The following is a 12,592-nucleotide window of genomic DNA, read 5'->3' on the forward strand; positions in this document are numbered from 1 at the left end:
ATTTGTGGGCAATATGACAACGAGTAATACGAGTTTGTAAAGACAAAAATCAGAAAGGAAGCCTTTGTTCAGCAGTGCAAACGAGCTGCACGGTGTGCAAGCTTCCTTGTAACCTGTGCTGGGACTTAGAAAATAGCTGTAGTGCAGAGTTAGAAGTCATAGAAGCTAAAAGAAGTCAGTGGAGTTCAGGATTTTTTTTTCCCTAAAAAAAGATTATGCTACCAAGCTATTTTACTGCACATTAAAGGATTTCCAAAAAATAAAAGAAGAAAAAGAAACAAATTGCGATAGCGTAGAATAGGGGGGTGCATGATTAAAAAGACAAGGCTGAGGATAATGGATGCGTGTGACTCATACTGGGTTTCATAGCCAAAGAAACGTGCAATTATCACCAGTACGCTCCAGCAGCATTTTCTGGTAACCTCTGTGTGTGTGAGAGTGTTTGTGAGACAGCTTATTGATCAAAACACTGGGAGCCTTAAAATTGCCCTCTCCTACTATTGATCTAAATTGTTATGTAGAACAGCTTAGAACTAGCTCGAGACCATAGTAATGGTAGTAATCAGAATTAAATGGGCTCTTGCCTCTTTCATGGTCAAGTTTTTGCACAATGAATTAATATGCTAGCATACAGAACAACTAAAATACAGAGTCACGTTTGGGCTTTGTCTTATCCCTACTTACGTGAATGATGCTGCCTTTATAATTTGTTTTATGAAGTGGTAATAAAAATCATCCTATGCTTGACACAGAAAGCTGTTCTGAATTATCCCATTTCAAAGGAAATTTTCATTTCGCCTGAACTGAATAATGCAAGAGCTGAATTAGATTATTAATAAAAATACAAGCATCGTGTTTGCACAGCTGCATTTCTTATTCTTCTTGTATTAATATTTACTGTCATTATTGCTTTTTTATGGTTGTTAAGCAGAAATGCAAGACCCTCTTTAGGTCATTGTGACCACTCTCGGCAAATGCTGAATTGTGACAGTATATTCTCAAGGATTTTGTTCATTCCTCCCTGAAGAGAGTGGATTCCATTGTGCCAGTTAGATGGATTTCCTTCTCTTTTACCAAAAGATAAATTCAGCCAGAAGTAAAGCATTTTATTATAATTTGCTTGGAAGTGTTTCCTGGAATACCGTGCAGCTACTGTGTAGCTCCTACTTGATGCATCACGAATATTCAATCACAGATCTTCAACAAGATTTCATGGTTATTATAAAATGGAGATATATTTTTATCCCCTGAAGTTCAGCAGAGAGCATGATAGCTGCAGCTGATTACATATAATAAAATGTCCTCAGCACAGACAGTGTCTTGTATTATAGACAATGATTTTAGTTAAGGAGCTATTTGAATAGTTTTAGCACATGACCTTTTAAGTTCATGGTATACGCATTTTAGGAAAAAATGTGAAGGTGGGAAAAGATGATCTGCTTTTCCTGGCAATTGGAATTTTAAAAGGTAGAGTACTCCTGAAATTTGGAGGAGGAATGCATGGCTTTAGTCTCAGAGATTGTTACAGGTATTTACATCCCTGACTACAGAGATATTTTGCATAGCAATTTCTGTGTGTTTCAAGCTGCCCTTTATTTTTTTGTTAAATTATATTTGAGAGACTGAATGTCACGATGGCATATTTGTCTCTGGCTTTCATTGAGCATCTTTCTTTAAAACATAGCTACCACTTACCACAATGCCATGTTTAAGGATCTATGTTTCACTGTTGAAATCTGAGCATGACCTTGGTATTTATTAAGCACCTGGCATTCAAACTGAAACCTTTACCAAGAATGCTGCTGAAATGGAAGATATTTTTATGTAGCTAGGTAGAAAGAGCAGAATATTTGCTTGATCGTAAAGCTGGCCTACATAAAATTCATTGACTTGTTTTTATAGAATATAAAATTTTTCAGATCCTTTTCAAATTCTAAAAACATTTTTTAAAATAACAGATGATTCAGAAACATTATGTGTTTAATATGTACATTAGGCTTAATATTCCAGCTGTTGAGTGCATGCTACATGCATGAATTCTGTCTGTGCAAGTTTTTAGATTTTTTTTCTGGAAAAGAGGTAGCCAGAAAGGTCAGAACAGCGACCTGGTGCCCTGTGGGGCTGGGGACCCATGCATGGAGCATGCACAGGCGGGCTCCAGCTCCTCGGCACATCACGGACCCCCGCGCAGGGCCTTGGAGTGCAGAGGACCCGCAGGATGGGTCTGCTGGAGCATGGACCATATCCTTCCCTTCGCTTCACCTTTGGTGCTGCTCCAAAGGCTGCAGTGGAAGCAGCTGCTTCCATAGTCCTGAAGCTGCAGCGGATCCATGCATCCCCACCACGCATGGTTCAGCACAGCTCCTCTCCCACTCCAAGGAGCCACAGGCTGCCCCTTCGCTTAAGGCTTCTGCTCCTGGGTCAAGAATTTTGTGCAAAAAATGTGAAAAGTTCTAAAGTATGGTCAGTAAACACCATGTATGTGGTCAACCCCTTTCTGTGGACATGAATTTATTCTTTATTCTTTAAGTGGATCTTCTCCATGTCTTCAGACTGGAAGTTCCTTGCTACCATTGATGTAAACTCTCCCCAAACTGTATCAGAGCACTGGTGTGCCACCTGGGAACATTATTACTGCAGAAAGCTGTCCACATTTTTTTTCCTATAAAAAAACTTTGCTAGCATCAAAAAAGTATTTTTCCTCACAAAAATATTTGACAATAATAAACCTAGGTTGACAGCAGTAACCTATAAGCAGAGATAGGCATGCATTGGACTTCATCACAAAAGGAGCTGAACTAGCTGATTTCTCAGCTTGTAACCTGTTCTTTGGAGATGACTGCTCCTTAGGAAATTATCTTAGTCTCCACAAGATATGCACCTTTATTGTTGTGCATCAGAGTTGTAACTCTGTCAGACTTTATAGATTCTTAAGCTGAGGTAACATGTGCAATTTTGTCGCTTTGTGAAATTTTTAATGTTGTGCCTGTGATATTTTTTATATGATGGGAGTAAAAGAAAAACATTAGAATAAATTAGAAACAAAATAAAAATTCTGCTGAAGGAATTAGTTTTTTTTTTTTTTTTTCCAGTCAATACTTTACTGAACTCTGTTGCTGTGACATCAGTGTTCAGCAATAAAGAACTGCATAATTGACTTATTGGACAGTTTATAGCCTATCGATTGCCAGGGAAATTTCCTAGACGGTAATCAGTGGCTAGGATGTACCAAAGAGGCATAGATGTATCATTTTTCCAATCTCCTTATGCCTAGAATGTGAAGTTGGAAAATCTGTGCTTCTGAAGGATTCTCTGTTTCCATGGTTTGGCTGAAAAAATCTACTTCTTCCATGTGCTGAATTGCCCATGATGTAATATGCAATATATACATATTAGTAACAACAGTTTTGGGACATTATAATTCACTTTCTTCAACTACAAAAATATGCAGCATGTACTTTTTTACAGTTCATTAAATATAATATTATCTTAACATCTGGTATTAGGAGGTATTAACGGGAGTTTTTCATGTTTTACTTGGCTTGTTTTGAAAAAAGTGGCAGACATTATTTTCTGCGATGCTGAACGGTGGGAATATGGACAGTCTAGCCAAGTTTCAAGCACTTCAGTGAGACATTTATGGGTGATTGGACAATATTGACTCATAGGAGTAGCAGAAACTTCTCCGATGTGGTCTGAGGGAGCCATGTGAGAGCTAGGTAGAGGTTCATTCTAAAAAAATGATGCAGGAATGTCCAAATTTGTGCAAAGTTAATGCGCTGAAGCAACATTCAGCCTGTGAATGGGTGCACTTGGGGCAAAATGAAATTTTGAGAACGCGGTGCAGTCCACAAGGTTTTTGTACTGGTGGAAAACTCTTTTCCCAAAGACAGCAAGTTAAGCATCAGAGTATGAAGTAAAATATAGAGGTACTGAAGTGAGATTTAATCAGTAAAAATATATAAACATCTGTGTTACATACTGCTAGTTCTTTTTGTTTTATGTTCTTAGACAGATTTTTGTGTCATTTTTTTTGTGCTGTGTTTTTCCTGCTGTTTTTTCATTCAGGAGCAGCATTATTCCCCTTCATCAGAAACTGCTGCATATGATCTTCAGCTTCCCATGTCTTAGTGTGGATGACAGTCATGAGGTTTTGTCATATTTAATTAAAAAAATAAAATCAAAGCAGCCTTCTGAACTCCAGCTTAGTCCAGATGTCAATTAAAGCTGTGCTGGTGTTGCGTCAGCAACTTGGGAAAGGGTTTGAGGACGTCGTGCTTTGGACTTCTTGAGAGCCCAGGGCTCCTCTCACCACATTTGCTGTTAGCAGGAGGGCTTTGCAGAAGCTGCAGGACTTGTTTTATTGCATGCACATTTTCAACAGCAAGGAAGTGCACTGTTTGCACAGGGTATAATCCCCAGGTTTCATGCTGGGTATTTTGGTGACTTACGGGCACGAGAGGTGGTGGGAAAGCCTGACTTTGCGTCAGACCAGCTACAAGTGTAGGACTGAAGGCTGCCATACCATTTTGTCCCCATGTTAGTCCTCTTTATTTTTGGATGTGCACGCAGTAACTGTCTACTAAATCACAGAGTAAGTGAGGTTGGAAGGGACCTCTGGAGATCACCTAGTCCGATCCCCCTGCTCCAGCAAGGATACCCAGAGCAAGGGTCACAGGGTGGCATCCATGTGGGTTTGGAAGATCTCCAAAGGAGACTCCACAACCTCCCTGGGCAGCCTGTTCCAGGGCTGGTTGGAAAATCTTAAAGTACATTCTACACCACAGGTTACCAAGTGATTCCCAGTGCTTGGTAGCAAACCTCAAAGATCAAAAGCCAAAATGACATTCACTACAGGAAGGCAGCAGAAGAGATTGAGGTCATCGTGATGTATTCAATCTCTGCATTTATGTCCATAAATGCATGTTCATGCATTAAGTGCAGTGTAACTCAGAAATGGACCTCACACTGAGGCACAGAGGAGGCAAAAAACACTGCAGTGGTTTCTACCAGTCTGACCAGGTTGAAAAAATTCCTTCAAGCTGCCAGCTGTTATTAAGGGTGCTCAGCACTGAATGTACAAACAGGCCACCAGTCGAGCACTGGAGAAAAAGTAGTGGCTTTAGCGGCATCAGCAGGCCCTGTTTCCCCTAACTAGAACTAGCTTTCAGTCAAATAAGTCAAATATTTTCAAATAAAGAGAACCCTGTTCCTATTCTCCCCTAATTAAGGTTATGAATCAGAAAAGAAAAAAAAAAAAACCTTCATAATTCTAATATCAGCTAAGTGGGGAAAAAAAAAAGGCATAATGGAAACAAACATGAAACTTTTCTCCTTTCAAACCTGAAAACCCTTTATAGTAGTTGGAGATTTCCTAAACAATCTGTACCTTCAAATTGGTTACTGGATGGCCTTTTTTCAAAATGGGAACAGCAACCAGTCGTGTAGCTGCAAAAACCGCATTGCCAAGCTAAGAGTGTTGATAAGGAAAAAGTGGATGTAAGGACCCGTTTCAGAGGGTCCACTGGAATTAGCTGAATTAAATTAAGAAAGAGAATATAGGCCAGATATTGGAGACATAATAGACAGACTGGTGACAGGCCTGAAAGTTAATGCAATTATGTCAAGTTCTGACATTTTATTAAGATTCCTATAGATAGGTATTTAATTGAAATACACTTTCTGAATGCAATCTGAGACTAAGTAGTTCTGCGAGTTCTTCATTTTTTCCCTTAAAATTTCTCATCTTAATCCTCCATTAAAAAAAAAAAAAGAATGCAACCATATTTTAAGTGTGTGTTAATGGTTTAAGGCAAGACTTTTAAAAATGCTCGAGGGCTGTTGAGATGAGCGAACTTCTTTTGCTTTCTAGTATTTAACACTGATGACAAACATCTGAACCCATTCTCTGTAAAGGTGTATACTGGTTCCATGGGGATTATTTTGCCCTATGCTTGGTGGTATTTGCAGCTGCAGTTGCAATATGGGTCTCATTTTCCGAAATCTGCTCAGCGCTCGGTAGCGCACTGCTGTATGTGAGATCAAAGTTGAGCCCTTGGCTTGTGACAAAAGCAGAGTTCAGGCTTTGTAGCAGGAAGTTCCTGGGCTGATGGCATGTCAAGATAGCAGGAAAAGTGCCGTGCCTAATGGCTAGGATGTTATATTACAGGTAATTTTTGTACAGCACACTGGGTGCAGCAAAGTAATTGGTGCCTTACAAAGACACTGTGAAGAAAATAGCACCTTCCACGATGCGAGGCCTCTTTGAAGAAGGGGCTTTGATGGTTGGAAAGGAGGTGGTTAATGTTTAGTCTAGTGCTTTATCTATAAAAGGCAAATAAAGTTCCAGTTTTCGGCATGGAGGAATATTTACAGGAATATGTTCTAAAGATAGTTTAATGTAACAAATAGTCATAAATGGGTGAATAGGGTGGAAGGTGATTCTGAAAATGGCACAAATTATTTGGCTTTGTTAAAATAGAAGATGGTTGAGAAAGCAAACAACGAAATGAAAGGGTGGTTCAGTGGTGGCAACATTCAGTAGTGACAGATGGAGGAAAATATACACTGGAAAGAGTTCTTTGAATTGCTAATACATATGGCTGAGTTCTATTTAATGATAATATCCAAGCAGAGATATACTAAATGAAAATGCAAATAACACAGCTCAAGCTGTATTGCACAGTTAAGCTGCAGAATACCACGCCACGAGATATCATTTAATCCCTTAGTCAGAAGAAATCAAAAAAGAATTAATTATGATTAGGGAATCAATTACCTACTTAGTGGAATATTATTATCTACTTGGATGAAATAAACTGCAAATGTGAATTGCTAACTTACAGGGAATAGGAAGGAATTTCTATAGACAAGTGTTTTCCACTCTGATATATTATATGGATACTGACAGTTTTCTGAGATGGAATGGGCAAATCCTTGGGCTGATCTAGTATGAAAATTCTAACTAAAAGGAAACAGAGTTACCCATTTCTATTCGTACTGATATGTAGACAGAGGATAAGGTATTGTGATTTTTTTTTTAATGCAGTTCCGTGAAAAATGTTTGAGTAGATTGATGATGGGCAGGAATATAAACTTCAAAGGTTGCAAAGTACCTGGCAAAAATGCACAAGCAGATTAATTTACAAATGTGATAAGAAACCTCTAATAGAGAAGCATGAAACAACGTTTTCCTCTGTGACACTGTTTTTTTATGCCAAATATACCTTGACCTCTAACATACTTCTATTTTGTTTTCTTTTGTTTTTCTTTCCAGTTTAAAAGAATGCTGAACCGTGAGCTAACGCACCTATCTGAAATGAGTAGGTCAGGCAATCAAGTCTCAGAGTATATATCAAACACATTCTTAGGTAAGTTGATGGGACTTTATTTTTTTGCCTTTTATTTTTTATTTCTCTCTGTGCTGTGATGCATTTTAAAAGCAAGTACCTTTCCAGATGATTTTCTGCTTCCAGAAAACGTACATTTTCTATTTTGTTGTTCAGGATTTGAGCAGAAAAATCATGGGAGATGTATTTCTCCAGAGCTCATTTGATTTTTTTGAATGTGGTTTCTCTGTGTGTGTAGTTACAGATAGAAGTGTATTCATGTACAATTAATTAATTGTAATGAATATATTACTACCACATTAAGAAGTGAATATGTAATGAATATGACATATTTCATATACTAAAAGTCATTCTTCCATTCTGTTCTCCATATGGGCAGAAGGAAAGTTACACCAAAGAGGTTTCACTGTGCCAGAAGTACAAAAGTAGACGTAACCTCATTAAGTCTCACAGCACGCAGTGGTCATGCCTTGGCATTCGGAGCCTGCACAGGAGAAAGTGGGCAAACACGGCTAAATCAGCATCAGAACAGATTGCTGCTGGCTGGGAGAATATGTACGGCTAACGGGGTTACATGCTGGGGTGCAAGCATTAAAATACCCTGACACAGTATTACAAAGATTATCCTTCCTCCTCTGATTATGCTTCCTCCTCCATGGCTTCGCAAATGGTGCTGTTTTTGAAATAAAATTGTTTAAAAGGGCTGAAATTTTATGCCAACTGTGTGGGTTTGAACATGAAGATATAGTTAATATATGAATTAATAGAAAAATTGAGGGAAACACCGTAGGTTCACAAAAATTGCATATAAGGGAGGCACAGCTGGACATACCTGAATTAGGATAACAGATACTTCAAAAAGTACTAGTCAATCATATATGTTAATATACATCTTGTTTTATTTGTGTATGGTTCCATAATTGGGGCATTTGTGTGTGTGTGTGGTGTTTTTGTTTTGTTTTTTAAGAAGGCAGAGCTTTTTACACATACTATATCTTACTTATCAGTGTATATTCTAAAAAAATGAAGGTGTCTGCTGAGCGCATCCATAATTTGAGTAGCCCCCTCCGAGAACAGCAGCACAGCAGGATTTCCTGCAGCAGGCAAGGGAAGAGCCTCCGCTGTGGAGAATGGAGCCCTGGAAGGCTCCACGTGAGGTTGCCCGAGACGATGACCTACTTAGACTTGCCGAAAGCTGGAGGTATCAGTCAGTCTCTGCAAGCCTTCACTGGAAAACACAAGACTCGTTTTGACAGGTCTAGGGAAATGCATCTGTCAGCCTTGAGCTGGAGCAGCTCTGGGATTGGAATCCCTTGGAGTGCACAGAGTCTGGCTGCATGCAAATAAAATCCTTGGATACTTAAAAATGAAGATACAGGAGGATACAAAGGGGAGAACACCATTTAGGACTGTATCCCCAGGTAGAGCTCTGTGATGTGTGTGAAGTTGTTAATAACGACAATTCTATAACAAGAAATTAAAGACAGCAAAAATATTCCCTGTGTAAAGAATTAAAGCTCCTACATTGAGTATGATACTCCAGCAGCTTTTTATTTCTCAAAATAATTAACCTTTTTTCTTACAGCCATAAAATATATTGGAGCCTGCCAATGAGGATAAAATAACCTAGTGTAAAAACCTCATGCCAGAATGGCAAATTATCTTTTCTGGACATAAGGCTGGGCCGAGGATATTTTGTTTAATGTGCTCACAGTTAGGAAAACATTGGCAGTCCCGCGGAATTCCATCGGAGATCTAAAGCTGTTCAGACAGACACTTCCTTTCACTCGAGTTGCTCTGACAACTCCATGTATGAGGCTGCCTTTGATGGGCCTAAACTTTGTGCATATGACCAAAAGCATAAACATCAAAGCAGGAGCACGAGTCAGTGCGCTTCATCTGCTGTCGGTTTGCCCCAGTCCGGAGCTCTCGTGCTCCTTCTCCCCCTTTTTGTGGCTCTCCATCTGAGGAGAGCAGCGGGGGCAGCCAGGGAGCTCTGTGCCGCAGGCTGAAGCTTGGTGACATTTCCACAGTCTCCCCTTTGCTGTGATTTGCTTTGGATTCTTGGAGGTCTCCAGTAAGTGCAGACTGCTCAAGGGTAATTAAAAAAGAAAGAGAAAGAAAGAAAGAAAGAAAGAAAGAAAGAAAGAAAGAAAGAAAGAAAGAAAGAAAGAAAGAAAGAAAGAAAGAAAGAAAGAAAGAAAGAAAGANGAAAGAAAGAAAGAAAGAAAGAAAGAAAGAAAGAAAGAAAGAAAGAAAGAAAGAAAGAAAGAAAGAAAGAAAGAAAGAAAGAAAGAAAGAAAGAAGAAAAAGGGAAGAAGCAAACACAAGAATGTAGATATTAAGCTTGCATTTGGTTTCAACTTCTTTTTTTGAAAATATACATTATAGAATGGAAATAAATGGATTTATCAGATACTTATGATCCCCACTCCCCCTTTTTTTTGGTGTGTGTGTGTGCACTGAGATGTTGAGGCTACTGTCTTAGAAATATCTGCGTCCTTTCAAGATGTCTTGATAACTGGGAAAGATGCAGTTGCCTTTTAGCAGAGAGGAGATAATTTGGACATAGTCAAAAAACTGACAGTTGAAAAACTGTATGAATAAAATCAGCAAAAAATAATGCAAACTCCTAGCTTCTTGGCAGAAAGCTGTTTTTACATATAACTTTGATTTCTTAAATATATATATTTTTTGTTGGGAACTGCACTATCCACAATATGAAACTGTACAATAAAGTAGACATAATATTTCTGTTTTTCTTCATTCTTTTGAAGACAAACAACATGAAGTTGAAATCCCGTCTCCAACACAGAAAGAGAAAGAGAAGAAGAAGAGGCCAATGTCACAGATCAGTGGAGTCAAAAAACTGATGCACAGCTCCAGTTTAACTAATTCCAGTATTCCCAGATTTGGAGTTAAAACAGACCAAGAAGACGTTCTTGCCAAGGTAAAGAATATTTAAATTTTTGAATGTAAACCATTGAATCAAGATAAAAGATTGTTGAATGAACTTAAGAGTGTTATTCCATCCTGTGTTTATAACCATTGATTTCAGGCTGTAATGCCAAAGGCTGATCTCATTAAAATAATATGAAACTGGTGCAGTGGAAAAAATAATGTAAGTCAGAATCAGGACATGAGGGTGAATTCAGTACTAAGAGGATTCCAACAAGAATATTTGCTTTCTGGGCATGGAATATAAATATGAATTTGTAGTCATTGATAAAGCTGCTTATTAATAAATAAAACCTAAAGAATGAAAACTCTTACATTGTCAGAAGGATGGAAATACATACTAGCTCTGTTGTTTTGAAATACACCAATGTATGTGGCATTGGAGATATCCTTGCAGGTCCTGTCTTCAGCTATATCATTTAATGCACATAGGTTGCTTTTTAATTTTCAGTGAAATTTCCTGTGATGATAGCATGAGCAGTTAGCTATTTGACAATAATATAAAACTAGCATAAAGAGATTAATCCAATTTTAGGTTTTTGCATTTTAAAATACACCTTTTGTTTGAACATTCTGCTTTTGAGAGTAGGTGAGATGGCAGAATTGCAGCATCTCTGGAGGTTTCCTCCCAGGTGAACTCTGCTGTTACTGGGCAGGTAGATAACAAAGTGTGTCAGTTCAATATATTCAAGATCCCAATAGCATTTTTCCCTCTGGAGCAATCCACTTGAAAGAGGGACTCCTCCCTGCCTACTCAGTTAAATTCTGGCAAGTTGATGGCTGCACATTGAAATGTTGTAAGGTTAGTAGCTGCAGCCTCCATCTTTTCAGAGAGTTTGGCATATTATTTTCATAGTAGCTAAGCCATATTGAGAACTTTGAATCTTTGTGGGCCTGCCATTTGAAACGATTTCAATCAAAAACCTTTGGCATATGTGCATTAGATTTCAAAGTGTCTTGCTGGCTTCTGTTCTAGGAACTAGAAGATGTAAACAAATGGGGCCTTCAGGTTTTCCGAGTAGCAGAATTATCTGGAAACAGACCTTTGACAGTCATCATGCACACCATTTTTCAGGCAAGTAGGCACAGCTATACCACTTTCTGCTTATCTTGGAGGTCATTCTGTGCTTTATAATCTTAGATGTTTCTCTCTCTTTTTGCAGGAACGGGATTTGTTAAAAACTTTTAAAATTCCAGTAGACACTTTAATAACTTACTTGATGACCCTAGAAGATCATTACCATGCAGATGTGGCATATCACAATAACATACATGCTGCAGACGTTGTTCAGTCAACCCACGTCCTGCTATCAACCCCAGCCCTGGAGGTAAACACAGAGAAGGGAAAAGAGCAAACATGAGGGAAGGGGAAATACTAAGATGCTTCTAAACTGAATATTAAAGATCTTGTGTCTGTGCTTGTTTGGTTTTTTTAAGAGATCTTAGCATTCCGTTAATGAATTAATTCTCTTTTAAAGATACTTTATGAGGATTGAAGTTTATTTACATGTAACTATTGTGGAGGAAGATTTCTGCTGTCATAACCTTTTCTTTGTAACAAAATATTTAACTTGTTTTCACCACCTCATTATTAACTACATCCTATTCAGTCATTATTTCACATATAGAACTATCCCTAACTACGGTCAGTGGAAATGCTTAGGCTTAGGAAAGATGGCTATAAAATGCAATAAATTTAATTCCCTTCAATGGGGAATTCTTTATTTTTTCATCATTCATTCTGAACCTGAAAGGGTTTGCCTGTTTTGTATTTTTGTTTTTTTTTTTTTTCCCTTTAGATATGATCATGTACTACATGTACTAAATATTTACTGAGTTGCTTAAAGTGAATCCTTAGAATGGAAGAACGATATTTATTTCCCTTCTTCGAGCATGATTCAATCCCTATTGTAGCAAACATTGACATATCCCAATAAAATGGGGGAAAAAGGCAGGTAAAGCAAGAAGATGAAATTTCAATAGCTCAGAAGAACTTGCCCCCATTTTGCAGCAAGACTGCGTTTTGATTCTTTTTTTTCATAATGACCGATCTTTCTTATTACTGAATGTTTCTACCCTACCTTCTTATTAAAGTGAGCAATATAAGCAGATCTTAAGACTGTTGGCATGTCCTGATACTCAGAGATTCAAAAATTCTTTTAGTAAAAAAAGTCTTTATCTTAAGAAGAAGATGTGGTCTGCATAAATTAGTACTGGCCTCACCAAACAGCTGAAGTGATTGCCGGTAGCATCATGTGGTGGTGGTGGTGGTGGTGTATGTTTTT

The 12,592-nt window shown here is 38.2% G+C and overlaps 1 protein-coding gene across 3 annotated transcripts in view; it reads left to right on the top strand.

Annotated features, from left to right (window-relative positions):
- The window catches only part of PDE4D (phosphodiesterase 4D), a 303,714-nt gene that overhangs the window by 284,204 nt on the left and 6,918 nt on the right, over nucleotides 1-12,592 (top strand). For all 3 annotated transcript variants that reach the window (XM_026037174.1, XM_026037182.1, XM_026037189.1), the window contains 4 exons: nucleotides 7,277-7,370; nucleotides 10,127-10,299; nucleotides 11,284-11,382; nucleotides 11,471-11,635. In XM_026037174.1, the coding sequence (XP_025892959.1) occupies nucleotides 7,277-7,370; nucleotides 10,127-10,299; nucleotides 11,284-11,382; nucleotides 11,471-11,635 (531 nt within the window). The remainder of the gene's footprint in view (nucleotides 1-7,276; nucleotides 7,371-10,126; nucleotides 10,300-11,283; nucleotides 11,383-11,470; nucleotides 11,636-12,592) is intronic.

The sequence above is a fragment of the Nothoprocta perdicaria genome, unplaced genomic scaffold, assembly GCF_003342845.1.
Source record: "Nothoprocta perdicaria isolate Ctin4 unplaced genomic scaffold, notPer1 scaffold_1, whole genome shotgun sequence".
NCBI lineage: Eukaryota > Metazoa > Chordata > Aves > Tinamiformes > Tinamidae > Nothoprocta > Nothoprocta perdicaria.